At 40.0% G+C, this 27,984-nt stretch overlaps 1 protein-coding gene across 1 annotated transcript in view; it reads left to right on the plus strand.

The window, feature by feature from the left end:
* Ryr3 (ryanodine receptor 3) overlaps positions 1-27,984 on the plus strand; it is a 465,461-nt gene that overhangs the window by 136,553 nt on the left and 300,924 nt on the right. The window contains 2 exon segments of the mRNA XM_035447052.1: positions 19,762-19,836; positions 22,655-22,733. Of these exon segments, the coding sequence (XP_035302943.1) occupies positions 19,762-19,836; positions 22,655-22,733 (154 nt within the window).

A 27,984-nucleotide genomic window follows, 5' to 3' on the forward strand; every position in this document is an offset into this window, starting at 1 on the left:
CTCTGGAAGAGGACGTTGTTTAGATATTCAATCCCTGATGATTTCATATACCAAGTTCAAATGGGAAGGTGTCAACACCTTATTTCCTCTAGAATATCTGGTTGGCTGTAGCCCATCACTAAGTCCCTATGGAAATGTTGACCGTTCATATCAGCCATCGTACTTAATGCTTTGACTCCTATATTTAGACAGAATGAATAAATGTGTTGGTTCTTTTTCTGCTTTGGTGTGGGCAAAGATAACCTTCCAAAGTCCACCCAGGACCACACCTCTGAAGAAATAGGGTTGATTGTATACTTTGACCTTTAGAAAATCTGGCTCTCCTGGAAAATCCTTACAGAAAGAAAGTTATTCCATCATTTTCACAAGATTTGTTTCTTCAAATAGCCAGCCATTGGTTTTGAGAAATAAAATGTTATTATAAATGAGAGGATTACAAACTAAGGTTTCTGTGATTTTGTTTTTCATACACCAAATTGTCAAAATGCATTTATTTTCTCTTTCTCATTGTTCTTCCCCAAGTTATGATGTGATTCGGGCATTTTGTGCTGATGGGTGGATTTAAATGTTTCTGTGGTAATATTATATATATGAAGAAATGAATTGTAAACTTATATTTCACTTTTTAGATTAGTCTTTTTGATAACATGGTACTTATTTAAAATATTCCATGTAGAAGACATTACTTCACAATAAAAACTTTCTCTAGTTAAAGAAAAAACTGATTAATTCATTACAATAATTCTAAGAGACAGAATTTCCAAATTGCCTGATACAGGGGCTGGCCGTTTTCCTTGGGTTGATTTTTCTAATGTGAATTGCATCATGAAAAGTCAGAATTAGGCTTTAACACTTTGTGTGCTTGCTGTTTCTTAGTGACACCAACACTAAACAAATGAAAAGTAACAGCGTACTTCAACAGAGTGTGACTTCTGACTCTAGCTAAGATAGAATAGTTGAAAAATTGGGCATCTCCACCCCCTTGGTTCTTACTGAGTTGTGTTTCTCTTTTCTGTTGTAAGCCTCATCTGATTCCTCAAAAAAGTTGAAAGCTTTCAGAAAATTCTATGCTCACTAAAATATCCCTTCACTGTTTTGTTTCTTACTTTGCTAGCTCAGTGACCTCTCGGAATGGGTATGTTTTTCCTCCTTAATATACATGTACTTTGCATGGACAACTGACTCCAGCTGTATTTGTAATGATCTGGGCCTTTCACTTGTTAAGTGTTTAGGGCATTTCCATTCTCTGTGCTTCTGCTATTTTAAAAAGAAAATACTACTGCATCACACATTTCAGTCTTGTAGAGCTGAGAGGTGGCTGCACACTTAGAAATCCCAGCCAGGAAGCTTGTTCTACCACTGTACTGCAATTGGGAGAACAGCTTGTCTGTGGACTTGTGGTTTGCTTCTATTTTTTTTTATTTTCTGTCAGTTTGTTCCCCCCTCAAGATGTTGAACATTGTTTTTTTTTTTTAAGTTTTTCCCTTTTCCTCTTGCTATTGTCTAGATAGTTCGTGTCCTTAGATTTCAACTTGATGAGATGGCACAAGTGTGCAGCCTTGCCTTCATTCAAGCTTCCGGACGCTTCAGACTTCTGGTACTATTATGTAACTCCAGCTCTGCTCATCCATAAGGCTGGAATTCATAATAAAAATGAAAAAAGCTAGTTCGGTATTCTTTTGTTTCTCATGTGATATCTCCCAAAGTGACCCAACAGAACAATTAAATGTTAATGCCAACAATTAAGAAGCTCCATTAAGGTTAACTAGCTTTTTACATTTCTTCATATCCCCATGGAAACATTTTTTCAAGTGAAAAAGTGCACAGAATTTTTAAAGCTCCAGATCCTCTCAGATTCTTCATTTTGTAATTCTTGCTGTAGCTTTAATGTAATTGCCTGTTCTGTGATGATACCATCCGCTGCTGAATTTAAGACCAGTATGCCTATGTGGTCCTGATGGAGTCTTGTAACCACGATAACATTTAGCTTTGCTGATTGTTACACAAACCCTGGGGTTCTTGCCATTCTTGCTGTGGACATTGAAACACTGGTAGGACAGCTTTGTCAAATGACCATAGCCATCTTAGAAAGCATGACTTTCTGATTAACAGGGGATTTTGTTTTACTTTTTAAATTTTTCATGGCAAAAAAAAAAAAGCCAGGCATTGGTGGTGCACACCTTACGCCTTTAATCCCAGCACTCCTGAGGCAGAGGCAGGTGGATCTCTGTGAGTTCAAGACCAGCCTGGTCTACAAGAGCTAGTTCCAGGACAGCCTCCAAAGCCACAGAGAAACCCTGTCTCGAAAAACCAAAAAGAAAAAAAAAGAAAAAAAAACATATTTATTAAACCTTACTAGAGGATAAAAAAAGAAGAATTTGGGTATCTGAGCCTTTTCTAGTACAATGATATGTTTTCACGAGAGATTTTGCAGGATTAAAGATAAGTGGTTGGTATGGTGGAGAGCGTGCTAAGACAGGGTGTGGAAACCAGATGCTGCATCACAAGGAATCGGAACTGTAAATTGTTAGATATGTGGGTTTAAGGGCAATATTTTCTGATGCTTGCTTTCCTTTTACCAGTAAAAGCACATTTGGAATTCAAGAAATCCTAAGAGAACAGAAACCCTTCCATTTATTTATTAGACAATTTCTTTGATCATGTAATTCATTTTTAATAGCTACCAGAGTTTAAATTATATATTTGCAGAGAGAATTGGTTGGACTAGAGAAAATAGCTTGCTTCTGTTTTGTGAAAGATTAATAAAAACACCAATTTGGGTATCTAAATAAACAAAAATTATCTTTATAGAAAGTCCCTGATCCCAGTGGGTCATTGTAATTGTCATTCAAGTAGGAACCTGCACCAAGTGTCCCACTCCCCAGTCTCCACTGTCTGGCTGCAGAACATGGAAGGGTCTGAGGTGGTGAAGTTAAATAGTGGGGAGAAAGCAGAAATAAAGACTAGAAGGTCTTGAAGACTCAGGGGGTAAAAGTGACCCCTGTTCTGCAGAGACTGGTAAAGCTGTTGCAAAGCCAGAAGCTGACAGTGTGTGTTTCTCTCTTTAGCTATTATTCCTTTCAGGCTTGGGCTGAGGATACATGGGGAACAGGGGATATCAAGACATACTGATGTTTTGTTCCAAAGGAAATAATTAAGAATGGGCCTTGGGAGTTTGCTTTAGAAGACCCTTCCCTTGCTAACCAATCTGAGTCCTGCTCAGGAGGGGCAAGGGATGGAAATTCGTGGTGGAGCTGCTCCTAAATATTGCTGTTTTTATATCTTTCCTTTTGAGGAAGTTGAGTAGAATGTACTGCTTTTCTGTGTATTTATCATGGTCATTTTCTAAAATTGCGACTTGTTTTCAGAAATTTTCAGAGCTATCTCTTTAGTAGAGAAACTTCCAGATTTTATTTTATTTTTTTACGGGTACAGATAACTCAACTGTGATCACTTGGTCAGCCATGCAGGGAAGGCAGTGGAGTTGACTTTCTAAAATTAAATGCTTCACTCTGCTTGGCAATTCCTAGTACAGCTGCCGAGGATAGCAATACACCTTGTCCCAGCATCCTGAACAACTGTGTCTCCACTCTTTGCTACCCTGGCAACTTTACATTTTATTTTCCCCCGCGGGGTTTTTTCCATGCCAGCTTAGTGAAGATTATCTCCAAATGCTGATCCAAGTTTAGAATTTACCTGAATTTCAGAATTAATGATCCGGTGTCTCAAATGCATATTCTTTCAGCCTAGAAATAAGCCCAATAACTTCTGTATCGGCATGAACTAAGACTTCCTAACACTAGGGGATAAAGGAAGAATAATGAACACCATAGCATACATAACAAAACCTTTTCCTCTGCTGTTATTAATGTTGTGATTAGTCTTGACTCAGCATTTATATCCAGCATCTTGTCATGAGGGGCATAGCCCCAGGAATGATTCTAGAAGCCTCAGAGCAGTGTAGATATCAGAAGTGGTAACTCTGTGACCCAAGACGTTTGACCCTGGTTGCCAAGTGGATGAACAACTATTTCTCAATCCATCATTCTTTCTAGACATCTGTTTAGACAGATATCATAGGTGTGGAAACAAAGGTACAATACATGATTTGCTAGTTGTTTTCAGCCTATGTCAGTGGGAGAAACAGCAGCTCTATAATATTCCCAGTTTTATTCCAGAAGATGGTTTCAATTGAACCTACTATAGTATCAAATGGGCCTCTCACCCTTCTTTCATAACCTAACTTTTCCTGTAACACACATCCTATCTGGACGTTTGTCTCCTCCCTCTTGTGGAGCCACTTAGACTATGCTGACTGCACCTCTAACTGTATTGATTTTATCTGTAATTTTTATTAGATTTTATTAGATTCTGCTGTACCTAGGGCACTGGAGAACAGCCAATTCATGGAGCTAAATCCTTGATCCTATCAGGTCCAACTCTAACTGGTTTCTTGCTTCTTCTAATATTGTACTTGCAGGAATTTGAAATGCTTTAGCATCCTTCCAGTCCTTTTGTCAGTCAGTCCATAATTATGAACTTTTCTCTACATATATTTCCTTCATTTTAATGCTTTTTGCAAATGTAAATCATTTTAGTGCATAATAGATATCACCCAACATGTGGAAAGATGGCATTTCTTAACCCCTTGCATAAAAGGAGTGTTTATGTCCATCTTTTTATGCCGTTTACTGGACTCTGCTATCAAAACATAATTCTAGCAGAAAAAACAGCCTGCTTTATGTTTATTTTTCATAATCTATGTTTACTTTGAAAATTGATTCCTTTAGTCCCTCCTTCTGAAGAGTGATTTTGATTGTTGTGACTTAGGAAATGTGTCAAAATAATCAGATTTCCATATTTTCCATCTCCCATGCTCTCTTCAATAATGGCTACTTCAATTTTTCCTCACATTCTGGTTTAAGGCAGAAGTACATCCACCCCAAGACAATTGTATTTTTGACATACATACAGATATGCATCCCCCCCCAGGGCAAAAGGTGTCAGTGTGTGTAAGATCTGCTTTATATGCATAAACTTCATCCAGGAAGAGGAGCTTCAGGCTAAATACAGATTGTATTTTCTTACATACCCTTGAGGTTCCCAAGCAGGAAGCTGCTGAGTCAGATTATATGACATCCCTGGTGTTCCTGTATATCCTGAAGCAAGGTCCAGCTGGCTTCCAACCATTTAGTTTGTAGCCCATGAGACCTTGCACAGCATTGTTTATCAGCTGGAGCTCCTGCAGTGTTAAGGATTGGCTTAGCAAAAACAAGTATCCACCTATAAGAGACAAGCCGGGTCACTATGTTAACAAAATCAGTGTCAAGACCAAAGCAAGCTACCCAGTGTTCGCTTCCATCCTAAGTGGATTTCCTAATTTACAACTTTATTTTATAATCTAGTGATTAAAAAATAAACTTCAATTTGAGGTTAGCATAATTTGAAGAACACTGCTACATGATTTTGCTTTGAAACTCAAATCTCTTCACCACAGTGACCATTTCTCACAATAATCCATCTTCTGTTGGGTCAGTATCATCTTACGTTCTCACATAATTTAAGGTATATCCCAAAGATCAGGCATCATTTTGTCTTAGATTCCCACCTGCTCCCTGCTTGATCAAAGAAAGCACGTGTTTTAGGATGACCACTTTCACATGACAGAAAGTTGAGTGAATCTTGAACACTTCGCAGTTTATTTCACTGAAAGTAATTTAGGACTAAATTCTGATACTGGCTATGCCTGTGTCATTGCTCTTGTCATCACCAGTCTCAAGCCAAACCCAGTTAGTGTGATATTGGAGAGGATTTAGTCTAATCAGAAAGACTACCTAAATCTCCTTAGTGACAGTATTTACTTGTGTAAAGAACATGGATTTATCATTCACAGCATTGAATAAACTATGTGTGGAGGTTCCATTTTCCCCATACCTTGTTTAATTCTGAAAACCTAATAAAGCATTTTGTTGTCTCTGAAATAGTGTTCCATAGTAGTGCTGCACTATGTTGCATTCCTCCATTCACTTCATAAAAAAAGCACTCCTATGGTCCTTTCCATCTTCTGCTATCCTGACAAGGCCTTCTATGGTGTCAAGGAGGACTTCCATTCTTGACACTTCAAGCTACATACCCAGCTCTTGGTGTACATTGATAACTGGGTGGTGATATTATTATTACAAGGAATAGGAGTAAGCATCCCTCATTCCAGTCTGTCCATATTTCTCTCTAGTTCCGCCTCTCCCCGAGGGCTGCCTACTCACTACCGTTTCAGACTACATGCAATTGCTCTTTGAGTTTCTAGAGACCCTGATCAGCAGCGACCCCTCCCCATAGAAGAAGTGATTGATTGATGTAATGCTCTTTTTCGTAGCAAGTTTTATCACATTGCATTACTAATAACCACAAAGGTCACTGAGAAACAACTGACTTGGTTTTTCCCTATCCATTGCAAAGACAAATGAAACACACACACACACACACACACACACACACACACAGCAAACAAATACAATTGAGTTTTAGTTTCATTAATCTTACAAAACTTTTAAAATCTTATTGATTCTCCCCCTAAATTGTGACCAATGGTATTTGCAAGGTGGTCTCTCTCCCCTCCAGAAACTTTGTGAGAACTCCACTTAAAATGCTTTCTTGTCTTGCAGCAAAGCCTGCTATGAAGCTTCCTGGCTTAGGGAACTAAGGTTTAGCTATCAGCCCCGAAGGTTATCCTCTCAGTGTCAGTTTGATAAATTCCCTTTCTACACAATGGGGAGAAAAATAGATCAGATGGTGCATTTTCTATTCAGGTCCCAGATTCCATTCACAGATGTAGAGGAGAACTGGTTTTTTTTTTTTTTTTAATGGGGCTTTTTTCTCTCTAGATGGTGAAAGGAACACTTCAACCTAGACTAGGTCTCTGGAAGGTATACTATTGAGAGCAACCAGTGAAAGGACAGCCCAAGTCCAAGTATTAAATTATTTACAACTCTGAGAGATACCAACTTGCAGACATGGACAAAAGTGGAGTAGTGTAGATGAGTGTACATAATTCTGAGTAATGCATACCATAAGGGCCTGGGGACCTATAAGACACTGAAGTCAGAGTGACAGCATATGATCAGAGGTGACCGATTCCAGTATTGAGAGGAGCATGTGTTCTAGAAGAAAGGATTCTACTCCCTGTCTCCCAGCTGACTCTTCCCCTAACTCCATCTCTATCTCCATCTAGGCTCTGAGGAGTACAGAGATGAGGAGCAAGGCCAAAATTGAATAGGGGGCAGTTAGAGAAGTATCCAGATGATGGCTAATGCTGTGAGGATGTGTGGATCTTGGGTAGCTAAGGGAGGCTTGAAACTCTTCCTCTATTAAGCCTTCACCACATAGCAATTTTGTAGTAAAGTTATGTGTCTTTCCATGTGTTACATGTATGGCAATAGAGGTGAGACAGTGGCAGAGAGGCTGTACTATCAGTTCTAAAATTATCAAGGCATGGGGAAGCAATGATATTTGTTAACTGCATCTATAAAGTTCTAGAGAAATATTGGGAAATTCATCATGGGTCCAACAGAAGCATCTGAGAGTAGAGTACTTATCAATTGCCAAGGTCATGCTAATTCCATGGATGAAGAGTCCTGAATGGCTGAGGGAGTCCCAGAAGGGTGGATCTTGAGCATGAGTGTGTATTAATTACCCTGAGAACCACCCTAGGGATGCAGCTTTGTGTAGAGCATTTACATGGAATCCATATTCAGACATCAGTATCCACATATCTCCCCGTAAAAATAAGAATTGTCATGAGTGATAGACCTATTACAGACAAAAGAAATTGAGATATCAGGAAAGTGGTCCACTTTTGTGTTGTGAATTCCTTTTCTTGTTTTGTTTTCATGCAAAGTTCTTCTTTTGGTCTATAGCTGGAACCCAGGACTACTTTTCCACAATGAGCCCATGAGGGGTTCAAAAGAATTGTGCCCTCAAAACAGCACCTGGTCCTGATGCAGAAGCTGTCAGGATCAGCTGATCTTTCATCTACAGACCCCATGGACACAGAGCTCAGAGAATGAGTCTCTCCATCTAATGTCACCTCCTATACTCCTAGGAGAACTCAAGCTGTTTTGCTTAGGGATGTAAAGTTGGCTTTAGATGCATTACATGGACGTAGAGAAAACAGCACGAATTCTTCTTTATGCAGCAAGATCATAGTGGGCCAGTATGGTGAGGACAGAAGGATGAGAAAATAAAGGAGGACAGTTGTTTGATATAGGGTGCTCAGAAAAGAAAAGACAAAAGGTAGCTTTAAGGACTTCAGAAGAGAAATGGATGGAGTCAGACAGCAAATTATGGCCAGTTTGAGGTGCTTGCACCCAGTAGGACTTACTGTATGCAAGTAGTAGGTGCTTTGCTCTTATTTTTAAATCTGTCAGTGTCTGGATAGACTGTGATGTTTTAATATGGAGAAATGATAGAGATAATGTTAAAGTTTTCATTTCGTGGTCCTCTGACCATATTAGATTCTTAGTAGGAAATATGGGTTATACATTAAATTTGGTAAAAAGAAATTATTGGGCAAAGTTCCTGATCCAGCCCTGTATGGCACTGGCCTGCTATTTCACCAGCAATCTGAGTATAGGCAGTTCAAATAAGAACCAGAGCAGTGGCTGAAAATAAAATTGGACTGATGGGTCCTTTTATGTGCAGAACGAACTTGGCACTGTCTGGTTCTAAGAAATATGTTAGATGTGGAAGAAAGAGGGAAAATTAATTCTAATAAAAAAGTAATTGGCTCATTTCTTTCTAAAGTGTACTTGTCATCGGTCTAAATGTCACTAATGCCTTGACAAATATCCTGTCAGTTTGTTCTTTTAAAGGTGCCATGAGAAGAGCTGTGTGTTAGAGCTGCTGTCCTGGCAGCCTACTTTCCCCAATGGCAGGGATGCTCAAAGAGTGGTATCATCTCAGAAAGGCCACACCCAAGCAGCCACCTTCTCACCCTTGATGGAGGATACACACCCTCCTGCTTCAGGTGCAGTGCTTGTCACTGCTCAGGTCTAGCAGGGACCTAACAGACGCTTCACAAGCCACAATATCTCAGGACAGAGAATAGGGAAATGGTTGCACAAATCTACAGGAATGCTCAGAAGTCAAAAACGTCTGCCAGACTTCGTGTGCAAAAAGTGTATGCTTTATCACCATGCTTTTGCCAATCAAAACTTGCTTTTGAAGATTTGGAAGGAAGAGAATTACTTGGTTGTCATTAGTCATGCCATTGGGGTTTATGTGTGCAGCACCCAGATCCTCTTCCTTCTCATGGCATTTTTTAGCTTTTTTAATTTAAATTCTTTAATTACCATTCCTATTTACATATCCATCCCCCCATTCCCTCACCCTCCCATCCTCCCATGTTCCCCACCAACCCCCCCAACCCATCCCCCAACTCCTCCCCAGGGATTGTGAGGCCCTCCACCAGGGACCTTCAAAGCCTGTCATATCATTTTGGGGAAGGCCTAGGCCCTCCTTGCTGTATCTGGGCTTCAATAGTATCCCTCCTTGGGGAATGGGCTCCCAAATTCCATTGTGCTCTAGGGATAAAGACTGGCTCCACCGTTAGAGGTCCCATAGACTTCCCTGGCCTCCTAACTGGCACCCACATTCAGAGGGCTTGGTTCCGTCCAATGCTGTTTCCCCAGCTTTATGACTAGGGTCTCCATGCTCTCACTAGGTCAGGTCAACTGCTTCTGTTTCAGACAAGGAACCAACTTTGTCTCCATAGCAGCAGTACTACAGTCTCTAAATGACCCAATGGACCACCCGCAATTGCAGTGGACACCAGGTAGGCATTCTGGAAGTGCCTACAGCACTCTGTGTGTGTGTTTCTGTACCAAATGACAAGTGTACTTTGGAAAGAAATGAGCCAGTTACTTTAGTAGAATAGTTTCCCCTTTTTCTTTCACAACCATATTTCATAACAATAATGACCCAGAATTCTCCAATTCTTAAATTAGACTCTAGCCTTTGAAACTATTGTCCTAGAATACTTTCATCAGATTATAAAATTAATGACATGAAAACTAAATGCTTGGACCACCTTCTCATCCATGAGAAAAGATCCTAGGTACTCCAAAAAGGAAAAGTAGGCTGGAATCAATAAATCATAAAGCAAGAGAATGGTGGATGTGGCATATGTTGGTAGGCATGAGTCCAGGAATATTGTTGAATTTATTTAGCAGTAAAATGCATGTTTTAAAAAATAAAGGAGGTCATAGGAAAGCAGACTCTCGGCACTGTCTTCAAGGCATCTTCTGTGCCAAGATGTGAAGAGACAATTAGAGGACAGCCATGGGATGTGGGAGGTAAGGTTCCTTGGGATCACACTTACCCTGCTTCCCTCATGACAACAGTTTAGAAGCAAATGGAATAGTGATCACCATAAACCTTCTACCACCAAGTGCAATGTTCATTTTAACTCAAGATGAATTGTATCCTAAGGGTTCCTCAGTATCAGCTAACTTTCATGTGAGAGTGCCATAAATACTGGATTCAGGAAACTGGGGCTGTTGGATGCTATACCTTCTTCCTCTTTTTCAGAACTTCATTAAAATTCTACTTCATAGTTTGGGGTTTTATTGATATCCCAAGAGACCCTGGAAGATGCTCAGAATGTGAAGGACTTCCCTCAAGCAAATATGTCTAAAGGGTTAGCACAGCTCAAATAAGTTATCCAACATCTGTGTGAAGGACTTCCTAGGGACGAAACTCTTCAGGATTCCATCCCATTGTTTCTGCAGCCAGCATCTCAAGCACTGCAGACAGCTGGTTCTAGATTCATGATCAACTGTAATGACTAGAAAATCAAAAACTCAAATTACCAGTGGATGCCTTATTCTCATGTTACATTTTGATTCCTCTCAGTAGAGAGCTTTAGAAGGGAAAGAGTATCTTTCTCCAGCCCAGAAAATACAGTCTTTCGTAGTTACATAGCTGAGCAGTAGGACTGACCCAAAACGGTAGAGAAGAAAGAAAAGGAAATTAAGTACCTTTTATTTGGACTCCTAGAGTTTACATGGATTTAAGATAGAATTATGATATGTGATATACCTATTGAATTCCTGTTGTCTAATTTGCTGGCTCTGGCTCCTTATCATGGGTCAAACTAACCTGTGATCATGGCACTCCTGTCCCTGAGATGTGCTGTTTAAATTCCAGTGTGTTTTAGCAAAGTCTTTCTTTCACTGTAACTAAAGAGTAAAAATTGGCCCTATTTGTAGGCATTCACAGTCTAAGACCTACCTGGAAAGGCACATTGGTTCCTCTGATAGCCTAAGTATGAAGAGGTATTGCCCACCCCATCTGTCTATCCCTCACAGAAGAGTAGCTTGTTGGACTGAAGTCTTGGGAGTTTGGCCAGACTTGGTGGTCCTGAAGCCTGTAGTTGTAGGGAAAGAGAGAGCTGGCATCTGCTAACTGCCCAAGGCAGCCTTGAGAAGCACAGGATTGTGGCAAGCCAAGTCCCCAGAAACTAGAGTGAGATCCAAACAGAGGAACCTACAGATTCAGAGGTACTGATGGGCTAGGCGCCCATGCATGGTGTGGGCACCTCATGGCAAGAGATATATTTTCCCCTACAGAATCTGGAGCTGAAACTCATGAAATGATAAAATAAGAGCTCAGGTGTCTTAAATGCAAACGTCCTCTCTGACTTTTTCTTGTGGGTGAATATGTATGTCTGCTGGCACTCACATACCTATGTCTATGTGAGTGCCAGCGCATGCATAGATGAGTACATATGTGTGCAGGTGCACATACATATGTCTGTAAACACACACACACACACACACACACACACACACACACGCACGCACGCACGCACGCACGCACGCACGCACGCACGCACGCACGCACTTGGCAGCCAGAGGAAAACCTTGGAGAATAGCACTCTAGAGCCAGTGTCTACAAAGCAAGTGAAGTAGCAATGTGTCCCAGTCTGCCTTTCAGACAGCCTGAGTCATTTACTGCACCCTTGAGCAACTAAAAGTTTAATGAACAGACAAAGTGCATTTGTGGAAGTCCATCTCTTTAAGTGCATGCAACATGTTGTCCCCCATATACACATGTATGCATTTTATTGAGATGATGATATGATGAGAGTGTTAGAGAAAAATTTAGAGCCAGGATAGGGTGTAAAAATTCTGCAACCATGCAAGTGGCTGTTTTGTTCTTGTGTGTGTGTGTGTGTGTGTGTGTGTGTGTGTGTGTGTGTGTGTGTGTACATGTATGAATGTCCATGTGTGGATAAGTACTTGTGTGTGCAGGTAAACATTCATGTGTGAGGACAGGTTCATGTGTGGGTGAATATGTATATCTGCAGGTGTATATGTATGTGTGCATATGTGGGTACCAGTTCATTGTAGATGAGTACATATGTGTGCAGGTGCACATACATATGTGTGTGTAAACACACACATACATTGATTTGGAGGCCAGAGGAAAACCTTGATGTGGTTCCTCAGATGCTATCCTTCATTACCTAACTGCCTTATTTATTTATTCGAAAGGGCTCTCTCACTGTACCTGAAGCTCACCAGGCAGTTTATGCTGGCTGTCTAGCAAACCCCAGAACTCCGCCATTCCTCAGGCTCCCAAGACTGAGATTATAAGCATTCAGTACCACACCCAGCATGTTTTATGTGAGTTCTGGAGATCAAACTCAGGTCCTTGTGCTTTCAAGGCAAACACTTGGCTGCCTAAGCCATCTTCTGTGTCCTGGATATTTCACTTTTACAGATTCTCTTATCATTCCTGTATACACAAGTAGTGGTTGAAGGCACTTTGCATTCTGAATCTTGTCACAATGGTGTCTCATAAACATTTTCTGTTTCTACCTACCTCTGGTGATTTCAGCCTTTAATGGTTGCAGTCTACAACATCCTAAAGAATTTCTGTGATTTAATAGATACTATTTCTGTTGAATATTTAGATTCTTGCCAGGATCCTTTTGTTTGGTTGTGACCATTATACGGCCCTTGCCAGAGGTATGTGCATATGTTCTCGCTCATTTTGAATTATTCCCAGAAGTAAAATTACTATAGCAGAGGTTATGGACGTCTTTATGGCTCTTTTTATATACTACCATATTGCCTTGTAAAAGGGTTATAGTGGGTGCCACCTTACACAGACTTGCATCAGCTGAACTAGAGTTCACACAGCATTCCCCCCTTTTTTGCACATTTTGTAGATATAAAGCGATATAGCCAAGATCATATAATTGCAATTTCTTTCATTGCTAAAAGAAATAAAAATGTTTCCATATGTTTTCATTTTATTCTGATAGCTATCATTTATTTATAGCTATCTCCTACTTCTTTAGTTGAGGCTCGGTTTTCTGCAACATTTCAATGAGACGTGAACCCCTTTGTCACTGTGATGCAAGGAAGGGCTTTGGTCTATTTAGTACTTCAGTTTCCACTTTACTGGTGCTCCTTGGTTTGGGTACAGTTATATCTACCTTCTGTTTCCTTTGAATATTCATGTTACTTCAGATCATCAGGAAAGGATGTAGACTATTGTATTACAAGCTAGTTGGTCTGTAATTTATTTTATTTTTGGTTTTTTGAGACAGGGTTTCTCTGTGACTTTGGAATCTGTCCTGCAACTCACTCTATAGACCAGGCTGGCCTCGAACTCACAGAGAGCTGCCTGCCTCTGCCCCTGAGTGCTGGGATTCCACCACTGCTTGGCTGTAATTTAATTTTAAAGTGGGATATTTGAATCTGTTACTATCCATGATCTGATGTTCTTATTCTCTCACTGGCTGATGCTGAATGTCTCTGTGTACAGGGTCTGCCTCCTTAGACAATGCTTTATGTTGTCTGATCTTTATGGACTATCTGTGCCTGCCCTGTCCTTTATGAAGAGCCATTGCAGAGTGAAATATACATTTTTGCTTAAAAGCATTTTGCAAACATTCCCTTTCAGAACAAAAATTTCTTTTTGTTCATATTTCAGCATTAATTTCACTAACAATTTTGTTGAAATCTAAACTACCCTCTTAATCTTAGTTGAAATCACACAGGGGAATAAACAACTAACAAATTTTACTTTTCACAATAGGTGTACCAAAGTAAAACTTTCCATTTCATTAAATCTGAAATTTTGTCCAATAGCTTCTCTTGTTTCTCCTCAAAGGTTCTACTCACCTAAGTAGACTATAAAATTCTTAATAATTTAAAACAGTTGTGAGTTGAGGCTTTAAGGGTGAAATAACTGAGCCAGCTGACTCTGCTTGGTTACTTGCTGTAGTTTATTCCTACTTATCCACTTTGAATAGTCAGTTTAAACACTCTCATTCTGTGCTTAAAAGGCACCATTATTATTTAACTCTCTTGTATGTAGGGAAATGTCCGGCAATCTTTCTTTTATAGCCTGAGTAGAACTACAGTGAGAGGTGGAATAAGCAAGGAAGAAAAATCAAAACAGGCACACCCCAAAACACCTTCCCTCTGCAGGGCCTTCTGCGACATAGCTCTTGATGTGTGGTGGGTCACATTAGATTCAGCAGGGAGCCATCCTGGGGTCTTGGAATGCTTCTTAGGGGCTGGGAGCCCCCAGTGTGAAAATGGGCATTTCGGATCACAGGACAAGTCAGTTTAGAGATAGAGTAGTTTTGAAATGTTGGTGTTGGATAGAAGGTAAGCATTCTGCCTCCATGGATGTGATTTCTGGTTTACCTTCATGAAAGGCATTGTTCTCTGGAACCTACAAAAGCAAATGTCAATAATGAAAATTAACCTTGAAATTACAGGTTAGGTGATTGAATTGTCTAGTGACATATTCTTCCTCTAGACATAGAATTGGAGCCCTTTAACAGATTTTCCCTGGTGTACCCCCATATTATAGGGTGACTATAAGAGTATCCTTCTGTCAGTGATGACATTCAAGAACACTTTTGGGGAATAGGACTATCCCCCAAGGAATGTGGAATGTCTCACAGCCTTGAGATGTGGACACTACCCCATGAATAGCTAGCTACGTGTATCTTTTATGTAAAAAGTGACATCTTTCCCGAGATACTTGTCCAGGGTTAATATCAAAAGAGTTATTAGAATTTGTTCTTAGCCCCAAGTTCAGATTCCAACTCACATGCTCAAGGCAACTGTGAGAAGCTTTTTGAGTTCCCTGTGCCTCTTCTTTCTGTTATGCAAAATGGAGACCCAAAGGCCACATACACCAATTATTTATTCATTCATTTAGGGAAAATTTGTGAGTGTCTTGAATGCATCTGATACTGATAGAAATAACATTGAAATAACAGACAGCATTTTAGTTTGAATGTCCATGGAGCTTACTTTATTCTAGGGGAAGGAAGGGCAAATACAGAACAAAATTAACTTAGCAATTTACATCAGCTAATAATGAAACAGGAGACCATGATGGAGGGAGACTCTTCTGGGAAAAAATGACAACAGGAGACTTATCTAATGAGATATTTTGGGGGAAGCGATTCATATAAGTTAGAAGTTGGTTGTGCGAACATTGGAAGTACCTTCTGGGGAGGGAGAAATGCATTGCAAAGGCCATGTGGTAGGAGCAAGGTTATCTGAAAAGTACAGAGCAGTCAGTTTGGCTAGAGCAGAAGCAATGGGAAGTGTGTTCCTGGTAGTTGAAGTCAGAGGGGTGTAAGGGAGGCAGCTCAGGTAGGGTAAAGTTTGACAACTTGCAATCAGCAGGCCTAATCCAGCCTGTAACCTATATGTGTACACTGTGCTAGGGTACAAATGGTGTCTAAACTTTGAACAGACTCCTTTTAAAACTATGTGAGGTGCGACTGGTAACTATAAGACAGAGATCACAGAGCCTAATATATTTGCTGTGTGGGCTCTCAGAGAAAAATTTCTAACCCTGATGCAGAGAATTAGAAAGCACAGTGGGAACATCATGCATGTAACATGGTAGCAAGCAACTGGAGGGTTTGTGGCAAGAAAAAAAAGATGAGGTTTACAGCTTTGGAAAGGGTGGTTCTGGCTGCCACATTAGCCCACAACTTATTTAGCAGGCACATTTGGGAAGTCATTACCTTGACCAGATGAGACACAAAGCAGTCTCGGGGACTAGGAGCAGTGGGTGGCTGAATGGTTGCCTGAAGAATGTTTTTAAAGGTGATACCAATAGTTGTTTTTGATCGGATGAGATAAAGGAATAAATAATGACACCCCTCTACAGTTTGATTTGCTCACCCCCTGTCAACCATGTGAAAGAAACCAAATGAAAGAACAACCTCTTCTGCCCCTCAGGGCTTGACTCCTCTGTTCATCTACCATGGACTTCCCTTCCTAAGTTTTGACTGTGACACCATCCTTTCGTAAACTATTACAGTGTCTTTCTGACTGTAGAACAAAGTCCATACAATGAGCAAGCGAGTCTCTGCCCTGCATAGCCTGGCCAGTTTGTCTCTGTACCCCAACTTGACCACCCGTCCCTCTCCATGGGCACACGGGCACTAACCACTAGATGGCTGTGAGTGTTCAAGTATAACTCACACTTTCTAATTCCAGGACACAGTCTACCCGTTTTGGCGTCTCTTTCTTACCATCTGCATTTCAGCAGCCTGTGACTGGTCTACCTTTTCAATAGAGCCATTCCTTGACACGTGCCCTTTACCCTCTTGGTCTATTCAAAACTCTGTGCTTCACTTCTTTAATATGCATGCTGTTTCTACATGTAACATGATTTTATTTTTGGACAAGTTTCATCTCCCCTGCCACACCACAGAAAAGTCAATACTGTAATGCATGGTTAAATTCCCTTTGTGAAGTCCAGACTCTGAACATGGGACATGTATGACTTTGAGCAAGTCATTTAATCTAAGTGTCAGGTCACACAGCTATAAAATGAGGATGATTATCATTGCTTCACTAGTTAATATCAAGTAAGATGTTTCCTGTATACAGCTCTGTGTTATGTGCCCACCATAGGATTTGAGCTAATTAGATTCCCCATCTATAGGAGCCCCGTGAAAGATGTCTCTGTATCTCTTCCTGTTGGTGACTTGCGCAATCACTGTGCACACATTAGAAAAATAAGATTAAGGTCTGCTGTTAACACAAGTGTTAATGGTACTATCATATCAACTATGACACATAAGGCAAGATTTACTCCTTAGGTACCAAACTCCTCCCATATGAAATATGATGTTCATTGCTACCTTAAAAGGTCATCATGCAGATGGGCTATGATAGTATGTAAATCACCTAATGCATACATAGCATTGCTCCATAGCAGCAATCAATATTATAATAATAATAGAAGTCTCCTCTTTCATCCTAGCACCAAAGCTAGCACCATTCCCCTAACAGTAATTCTCAAAATTTTGACCTTATACCAACATCACCAGTATTACCTAGGCCTTGCTAGAAATGCATAGTCTCAGGCCAGTTCCAGACCTACTGAAATAAGCACTGTGGAATGGGGACCTGGTGATTCTGATATCCCCCAATCATCTACAACCTACTGTATCATATTAGAGAGAAGCTCCAAGGGTCTGCAGAACAAAATTACATGCAATCCAGTAGGTATTTAAATCCATTTCTTTCTCTGGTGGCATCATAATCAAAGACATGAGGTCCCATCAATGTTTCTGGATGTACCGGAGAACAGCCCAGGCCACTCTGTGATACTGTTTGGAGTCAGAAGCTCTTGACTCCTGATAATGACACAGCTGGTGGGAACACAGAAGAATTAGAAAAGGGTGGAACCCATGGTTGATAGTAGGACATCTACTTCAGTCACTTGTTCATGGTGGGAGTGTATGTATGAAATATGAGCCATTGGAAACATCAGTTAAGTTGTAAGGATACATGCTCATAGGGACAATCCCAGTTAGACAGACAAGATGTGAAATGATTTAGTATATCTAATTTTAATGCAAGGTGTTGACACATTTGTAAATACAGCTGACGTTAGTGCAAATGATTTCATGAAATTTGGAAATATTGTGAAGAGCAGTGTAATCCTACATGGTATTAAATTCTAAGAACACTTAAATATCTCTATAGGAGGGGGGGTGAGCACAGCCACGTTTATATTTAGTTATCAGCCTCTTTTCAATACACCACATTTGTCTTTTTTCTCTTTAGACTCATTGTATGACATGGGGGAAAAAAATCTCTTTGACAGAGCAATTCTGCTAATCCAAACAGAACTGACATGAAATCACTCATAGCTTGTTATCCAGACCTCTGTTTCTCTCCCCACCACCTGCTTCTTGTCCTCTGCATTGCTCGTTGCCATGCCTTGCGGGGACAGGATGGGTCGCATAAAACTGCAGACAGTGCCTTGGGCAGCCAGTCTGCAACTCTGAAAAGAATGAGATGCATAAAAGATGCTTTTAGACTACAGAAGTGAAATGCTAAAATTCCTCTTGATAGTGGTCCACAGAAGATGACTAAGTAGGAAAAGGATTTGCTGTGCAAGCATGAGAACCTGAGCTCTGATCCTCAGCACCCACATGAAGTCCAAGCATTGCAGCATGCACCTGTAATCTCAGCACCAGGAGGAGGAGGAAGGAGAGTTCCGGGAGCTTTCTGACCAGCCAGCCAACTACTCAGATTCAAAGAGAGATCCTGTCTCATAAAATAAGTGAAGGGTAAATGAGAAAGACAACCCATGTCTGCTTCTGGCCTCCACATGCACAAGAATGGGCAAGCATGCAAACACACACACACACACACACACACACACACACACACACACACACACACACACACACAATCTTGGTAGCTATCTCAGGCTTTGGAGTCTCTTTTGGTACATGTTTGGGGAGGATTGAGTCTTTAAACAGCTAGTATCTTCTCTTAAAAGAGTATGTGTGTTAAAAATGGGTTATCTGGGGATAGATTAGTGTGATACCAGGAGAATTAGGTTGGTACCAAAATAATGTTTTCAGTTGTCATTTTCAACTGACTGTTCTTCACACCCACTTGTAACTGGGATGCTACACTGGAGTTTCACAGCATAAGTTGTTCATTTCAGGATAGCATTGTGTGGATCAGACTCACACAGAAGATCAGGCACCAGTGGCTTGATTTCCTTTGGGCCATTTTATCTTCTCTGACTTCCCTCTCCACTGTTTGGGCAACCACTACCAAATCGTCAAAATGGATGTACAGAGGGATACTGAGAGTCCAGTCACATGGGTCTCTCTACTAAGGGGACTATTTCTGCAGGACTGGTTACTCTTTTAAAGTCCTGGGTTTCAGAGCCATCCCTGGTTGGTGAGATCTGTGTAAAAAGGACCATTTGAGTTGGATGGACAGAAAGCACAAGTGCCCAGAAGGGAGCAAAAGACTGCAAGACCTAAAGTGCACATTGATGCTCACCCAAGTTGCCCTTCTGCACTAGGCTGTAGTTACTTCACCCTTGTTGCTCTCTCATCCTGGATGCTTCTGAGAAGGTCAAAGGAAGGTAAGCAGAGTGTACCTCATTTACATGCTTCCAGGGTAGAATAGCTCTGGTTTCTGCTCATCCTGGCAGTGGCCATTTCTGAGGAGAACAGCAGGCCTTGCTGCCCTCTCCTAAGGATGCCACATGGCTATGCTCACAAAGTCTCCTTTTGCCCATTGGCTGGACACTTGCTTCTTGAATGAATTCTTTGGGAGTTTTGCCATGGTTGTTTTTCTTAGGATCTGCTTCCCAAATCGTTCATGTTTCTTTTCTGCCGGAGAAGCCACAGCTGGTATGTGCTGACAGTTTTCTTCTTCATTCCCACAGGCAGCACAAGGGGGAAGCCACAGGACCCTGCTCTATGGTCATGCAATTCTCCTGCGGCACTCTTTCAGTGGAATGGTAAGGACATGGAGATGACAGCTCTCAACATTTATGAGAAAAAAAGGATGAACACTGAGAACAGTTCAGAATATAAATAATTCATTCCATTGTTGTCTTCCTACCACTTTGCTCAAAGTCCAGGGATTTGTGTTTACTGAGTGTGTCCCATTCTGTAAGGAAAAGAGCCATTCCCCTTCTTTAAACTTCACTAAGCCCAGCCCTACCAAGTACAGTACATAGGCATACGAGATACACAGTAAACATTTCTCAAATGCATCACTGACCAAATGATGATTTATTTGGTGTACAAAGGAAAGAAATCAAATGGAATTTGTGTGGCATTTCTCTACTTGTACACAGCTAAAGAAATGGAATAATGTCCAGGGCCTTCAGTCCTGGAAGAATTTGAAGGTGTTATGTTAACCCAGTGGCAGGAAGAAGATAATGAATGAAGCAATCACAGAAAACTGGTTCAGGCTATACTAATAAGGGATTTAAAACCAAAATACTAGAGTGGTGATAATTCAGCCTAACTTGGAAAGCAAAAGCTTGAAATGAAAAGTATGCAAACTTCAATAAATGTAACTTGCAAAATGCATATACTCCTGATGTTTTGCAAGCAGTTCTTATGAATATTGTGATACTGATCTAGTGTAATATGAGCTGACTCAAATAGTTTTTGCTCTCAGCTCCTAAGTATATAATTCTTGAATGCTATTGATATAAGATAGATTATTCTTCATTTTTTAATAAAGCTGATACACTAACTGGGCAAACATGAGGATCTGACTACAGACCCCCATCACCCACCAGAAAGGTTGGCATAGCAGCTTGTAATCCTAGCAGAGGGAGGAGGGGACAGAGGCATTCCTGTTTATTTTCATATATTTACAGGTTCTCCACACAAAGTTCTTCTTGAAGCTTGAACTACCAGGTTGTAGCATGATCAGCAGCTATTTCTTAAATAATTGATTTGCTGCAGTATATATTGTCTGAGCACCAGTGAGAAGTTGACTTTCAGACATATCCCTTTTCTGCTCTAGTACTTCAGGGTAAAAGACAGAACAAAATAGCCAGTTGTGTCTGAGGGTTGGGGCAGGTTTGAGTGGGGAGGTCTTTGACTGACAATCTCTGGAAAGGCAAGTGAGAACCTCAGATATGTTTTCTGCACAGATAAAATAAATAAATTTTGAAAACAGTCTACCTCCAATGGCTCTTAAAACTCAGGCTAGCAGCCTTATCATAGATGTGAAGGTTTGAACTATTTATGTCTAAATTCACTCCTTTTTTAAAAATAGCTCACTCCCAATTAATATAAACTCTACACTGGCTTTTTTAAAGTAGTTTTGGTATAAAGCCTATGAAATAAGACTTTTTATAATGCAACAATTTTCTACCTGCCTGCAGAGAGCTAGAGGTGTACCTGTGCTTATTTCCCTCCCACTCTAATTCCAGCCTGCACCACTGTGCCATCAGCAAAAAGGCAAAGAAAAGGCCCTGGGTTTATTTCCTTTATTAAACTGCTTTTAAAATCATTTTAAAACTGTCACCTGCATATATGTTGTCATAATCCACAAAAAAAGGATAAATGTAATTTTGAGAATTTTTAACACTCAGGAGATATTTTTTTTAAAGAAAGAAAGAAACTACTAGCAGTTTACAAGGCAACATGGACAGGTCCCATCCCTCAGATCAGTGGTTTTCAACCTAAGGGTCTAATGGTCCTTTCACAGGGGTCACCTTAGACCATTAAAAAACAGAGATATTTACATTATGATCCATAACAGTGGCAAGATTACAGTTATTAAATAGCGATGAAAATAATTTTATGGTTGGGAATTACCACAACAGGAATAACTGTATTAAAGGATCGCAGCATTGGGAAGATTGAGAACCACTGCCCTAGATGAAGAACTACAGGTGGCTAATGGCTGCTGAGACAGGGAGAAAAACTCTGCTCAATGGACAAGGTCCCACATAGGCTATCCAACCCCAAGTGATCATCTCTGGACACATGGCCCAGTAGAATATATATATATATATATATATATATATATATTATTATATATATATATGAATGTGTATGTGCATACATATGTATATACATGTAACAAAAAAATTAGAAGAAGTCATGAATTTGGAAGACCACATGGGAAGGGTTGGAAGAGGAGGGGGCAGGAGTGAACTAGACACATTGCTTATGTATGAAGTTCTCAGAAAAATGTTAAATGAAAAGAAATGGGGAATTATCTGATTTCCTGGCTTCCCCCAGCCACCTTACCCATCCAATCACAATTTTTATCATTATTCCAATGTAATTCATTCTAATCATGTGTTACACATTTAAGTTTTCGGCATATGTCAACTGTACAGATGTGCTATTTTATGGGACTTCTTGGCTCAACATCTTATAAAAATAAAGTTATATGCTACATGCATATTCTTTATCAGTACTTTTAGTAGTGCAATACTCCACAAAACAGCTGAGCCAAAGTTGATCTAGCCTCTTCTTTACCCCTGGTCATTTGTATTGTTCCTGAGTTCAAGTTAAAAGTTTTTCAGAATACCTTTGAACCAAAGTATATTGAGTATTTCAATGTTATTCTATATAGAGTCCTAGAATTACTAGATCATCAGATAAGACTGTCTTTGGGGTTTTACATTCAAAACAAAAATATTTTCCCAAAGCATAATGTCAATTAATTTTCCAATGAGGGAGAAAACTGAACCTATTTCATAGTAGCTGATTTTATTGCAATGAATGGGAAGCTAACTAGTGGTGGTACCAGGACCTGGTAGAAGGGTATGACTCCTAGCATCTGCTCTTGTTCCACAGTATCTAACATGCTTGACCACATCAAGATCCCAGACAGATAAACTTGCCTTTGATGTAGGTCTTCGGGAACATGCCACAGGTAAGTTGTCATTCCAAGCTTCAGCCAGTGTGATCTTGTGCTAAGGACTTTTAAGAAAGATGGTGGGTATGTTACTTATTTGGAATTCCATATCAGCAAGGTTAGAAAAGACAAAACTGATAAAAAGAATTTTTTTCAGGTTGGTTCAAGGGAGGACATGTGAAGTATATGAAAACATGGAGTCTCAGGCAGTGAGAGTATGATGCCAGAAGCCTGAGTGCTGGAAACTGTTTTCATCACTTACCGTTACAAACAGTTTAGTTCTTGAGAACTGTAGGTACTGAGTAACTGCTAAGAAAACAAATAAAAGTGACTTCAACAGGGCTTAATAGTGAAATATGATGTCTAGATTAGAGAAGTGGGCCCTTTGTATTCTCCAAACAAGCCATTCCAAGTTAGTTTCCCTAATGTCAGTCAGTGACGCCCACCAGCCACTGTTTTGGAAATCCAGTGTATCTCCCATATATTGATTGTATATTTTTCCATAAACTTACTTAAGTTTTATCTGTAATGTTTTAAGCAAAAACCTATCTCTGTAAGTAGAGAAATGGGTTTTCTTGCCATAAAGTATATAACAATGACAGAAATGATTGTCAAATAATTGAGAAAATAATGATAAAGGAGTGTCAGTATACTAGATCTAAACTTAGAACTTTTGTGATAGAATTTTTTCAAAAAGAGGTTTTATTCCCTTAAAGTTTATACTAAATAATCCAATGTTAATCCAGTGTCATTTGCCTTCTACAAAGCATAAAATACATTGGAAACCACTCTGATCAGCCATGTGTGGTGCATGCCTCTGATCCTGTTACTAGGGAGGCTGAGAAAGGAAAATCATAGGTTCAAGATCAGCCTGGGCTACTTAGTAGTTTTAAGGCCAGTCTAAGCTACATAGCAAGTCCCTGGTGGCCAAGATGATGGCAGCTCTCTCTGGAATCTGGAAATGAAGGACAGAGGGTCCAGGAAAACTATCGACAAATATGTAAGAAGTTACACTATCAAGAATATATTGGTTTCTTTGGGCCTATTCTGAAGGCCAACAGAGAAGTGGACAGAAGATGAAATGACACATATCCCACCTCAGTGAAGGAAAAGCTTTGTAATATCTGCAATTAACTCGCAGAGGAACAGTGGGCCAGGGGATGTAGCACATTCTCTGTGGCTGGAACCATGTACAGACAATCTGACCATCTGTCAAGGGCATTGCATATAGAATTTATCCTCCAGATAGAGATTGGACTATTACCAATTAAGAAGTATGGTTGAAAGCAACAGAAACTTATTCTAAAAGATTTAAGCCGTGTAAGGATTTGCTGGAAGGATACTGAATAGAACATGAACTAAAATTGGAGCTTCAAAATTAACCAGGCTGTGGAAAGAGAGACCAACGAAGTAAAATCACTTAGCACACTACAGAAATTCTATTTGGAATATAGTCTTTAACAGTATGGCATTTCCCCCTTAAAGGAAAGAAGTTCCAAAGTTGCATCTCCAAAGAAGGACAAAAGTCTATGCTGTTGCTCTGAAATGAGGCTAATGTATCAAATAATGGTTCAGATTATCTGATTTTGTTATCATCAGAAAACAATATAAAATCCTATCCACCTGCACCTGCTATTTCTGTGGCCTGAATCATGATGTCCTCTCCCTTTGTACACAGGAAAAGTCAAGGCTTTCTCTGATTATTGTGAACTTTTTTCCCCTAAAGTAAGATCATGTATGAATTAGACTTGAGGTTTCTTTGTTTTCAGCTTGTTTTTCTTCAAGTATAATTTCCTCTAAAACGCTGTCAGTCATTGCTAAGAAATCACAAGTAGAGTAGATGTCACACTAGGAATGTAAGTTGGCCTCTCCGGATAAGCCAGATGCCAATCTTATAGCATGTAATCAGAAGTCATATATAGTCCTTCTATTTATAGCAGTGAAACAATGTTAAAGTTTTCTGAGAACTGGAGAAGAATGGAAAAAAAATAGAACTTTCTAGTAAAGAGCTCCGGAAATGTACTGAATTTACTATGAGAGCCTCTAATGAAAAGGGGGAAAAGTAGACTCCGATCCTCATCTCAGAAATTATTTTCTGAGTCCCTGAAATCAGAATTAGTAGGGACTTTGGTGACAGCAGACCTAGTAGATAATTGAGCTGGGCAAGTCCAAACTGGCGGCTCAGAAGCTGACTTGTGGGGGGACCTGTAGGAAAGGGTGACTGTCTGCATACAAATTTAGGGCCTGCAGTAATTTGCTTTTCTTTCACCCTTGACCTACTCTGCTCATATTCCTCTCGAGTCAGGAGAACACACTGGCTTCCCCCAAAGACATCCAGGGTTTTGTGGGATGAAACCTATCATAAAGAAGGGTCACATGGGATCCACTGGGATAGAATCCTAGTTCCTTACCAGGCAATTCTGTGAATGCTCCTTAAAACGGAAGCCTGTGAAGAAGCAGGCTGATCCTTAGCTGGGTTGGATGACAAGGAGGAAGTGTGAGGAAATAGGGGATGTTTCAACAATAGGTCTAGACTTTTCCCCCTACATACTGATAAATTCTTAGACTTAACAAACTACATAACCAGTACAACTGAGTTGGTTGCTCAGTTCTTCATACTTTTAAAGTTTGTTTTGATTCTACTACTTTGACATAGATTTAGAATTTAGATTTATAAGGACATGACTTTGCAAGTACTGCCATGCATTTTGGAGCCAGGGACTGGCACAACCTAGGAGTTCAGGGAACAGCTCTAAGGACAAGACAAGTGGCAGAGAAGTGCCTCACTCACTTTTGTGCGTGTCTGTTCATGTGCTCGTCATGCTGGATGCCGCCTCATGACCCACAGAGTTTCCTGGATAGTCTGATCATTTTCACTGCAAATGTAGAGGTCAAATTCTTTTGTAATGTATTTTTAAATGGAGTCAGATACCTACACATAATTTTAGTAGATAAATAGCACTTTGATGTTTATTAAAAATATCTGCTCCCAACTCTAGATTCCTGCCTCAGGCCCCTGTGTTCAGCTCTCCCATTACTGCTTGCTATTATTTATGAAATATAAATATATATGTATATTTCCATTTCACTATTCTTTCAACATTAGGTTTTATCCATTCATGTCCTGATAAAGCTTAAATCTTACATTCTACATTTTACTGTCCTTCTTCCTTACATTCCCAATATATTCATATCTATTTTTATGGAAAAACCAAGCTAACAACTTGCATTTGTATAATTACTATCACAATTTATAAATAGCCCACATGATATACTATAGTGGGGTTTGTTTTGTCTTGTTTTGTCGTCTGTGGCTGAGTCATAGATTCACTTCTGAGCTTTCCCATTGGTCCAAAAATGTCCCTGAATTATTAGGGTCAGTCACATTATTTCATCGTCTTCTTAGAAATATCCACCATCACTTAAGGACTTCACTTTGCCTCTTCTAGGTTTTGCTTCCTCTTGACTACACTATGGCTTGCTATTTTATTTTGTCGACCCACACTACACAGTAGCTTTCACAGAAAAGATGCATGAAGGTACCAAATTATCTGAAGGTTTGTTCATCCTAGCTTCATAAGTAATTCATAGTTTAATTCTGTATTAAAAGTATTTTGTCTTGACTTCCTATAGGCTTTTGAGACAAACTGGCTGCTGAGACTAGCATGTTCTGAGTCCTGATGTTTTGTGTGTGACTGTTTTTCTTTTCTAAAAACTCTTTTTTTCTCTAGGGTCTGAAATTCCACGGTGTGTCTGGTGTATTCTTTCTGTTGTGCAGTCTCAAGAGGATGCAGTGTAGGGTGGATGCTTAACTATGCCAGGGACTCTGGGGATCTTTTCCATTTGCAGATGGTTATTATCCCAGCACTGGGAAAGTTTTAGGGATATTATTTGTTTCTTTATTAATACTCCTTATTCTTTCTTGCTTTCTGGGGATTCTTCTAGATGGTTTTCTAGAATTTTATTGTAATAAAATTACATCATTTTCCCCTTCTCTTTCCTCTTTCAAACCCCTTGCATGTCCTCTCCTTCCAACCCCTCTTCTCCCCTATCCTCTCACTACTTCTCTTTCTAATTCCTTTTTCTTTGGCAAGATCTCACTGTGCCACCCTAGAACTCTATATAGACCAGGCTGGCCCTGGCCTCAATCCACCTGCCTCTGCCTTCTGACAACTGGAATTAAAGGTGTGCACCACCATGCTCAAGTCTAATTCATTCTCTCTCTCTCTCTCTCTCTCTCTCTCTCTCTCTCTCTCTCTCTCTCTCTTTCTCTCTCTCTCTCTGTCTCTCTTCCCCTCTCCTCTCTTCTCCTCTCCTCTCATCTCCTTCTAAATTATTTTTCTGTGTTCTTTTTGAAGACTTTTCAACTGTCTGTAATTATTTTGTTTTCCTTCAGAATCAGAGTAATTTTCTTTCTTTCTCTCTTAAGGGAACCTTCATGATACTTTCTGAGTATAATATTTTCTTTAAGATTGTTACTTATAAAATTATTTAAAGTTTTGTTCTCTGCAATCTTGATTTTTCTATTCCCTGAACCACCTCTACCATTTTTTGTTTGTTTGATTGTTTCCTGTTATCAATGTTAGAGGCATTCCTCAAATTCCAAGTGACCTTTTGTCTTTGCTCATATTTAAGGCAAGGTCATAAAAGCTGATGGGAAGCTGACTTGTAGCTGTTAATCCTCACTCTGGAGTTATTTTTCAGAGCCCTGAGCATTGAAGAGGAGAGTCTCAAACTCTGGTAGCTTTTACCTCTAGTACATTGACTTCCCCAAAACAGTCCTCAAGTCTGAGGAGCAGTAAGGCTCACTCAGCTTTGCAGATGGCCATTTAGAAGCTGAGGGGTAGCAGCAAATGGAGAGAAGTTGGGGTATTTCTAATCCCGCATAAACTACAGTTATCTGCTCTCAGCAGGACTCCACTTTCTTATTTGGCAGCATTTTACAGCATTTCCAAGGCCAGCCCCTTGGTGGTTTGCAACTCCAGGATTCTGCTGTAGCCTGGGGGAGGAAGAAGCATCTGCTTGTGTGGGATGGGGAGGGGATCTGGGGCTTAAATGTCCTTAAAACCTTTTAGCCATTCTTCCTGTTTACAACCCATCTTTACCTCCAGCCCAAACACTTTCCTGCTGGAATCTATTCATAGCAGGGTATACTTTTAAGTTGGTGACTTCTTCTCCTTTGTGTTAGTTAAAATTCTGACCTTCTTGCCTCTACATATTGTTAGATTTTTGTTTAAATTAAAGATAAAGAAAAAGAGGAGCGCAAGAT

This window comes from Cricetulus griseus, chromosome 6 (assembly GCF_003668045.3).
Source record: "Cricetulus griseus strain 17A/GY chromosome 6, alternate assembly CriGri-PICRH-1.0, whole genome shotgun sequence".
In the NCBI taxonomy this organism is placed as follows: Eukaryota; Metazoa; Chordata; class Mammalia; order Rodentia; family Cricetidae; genus Cricetulus; species Cricetulus griseus.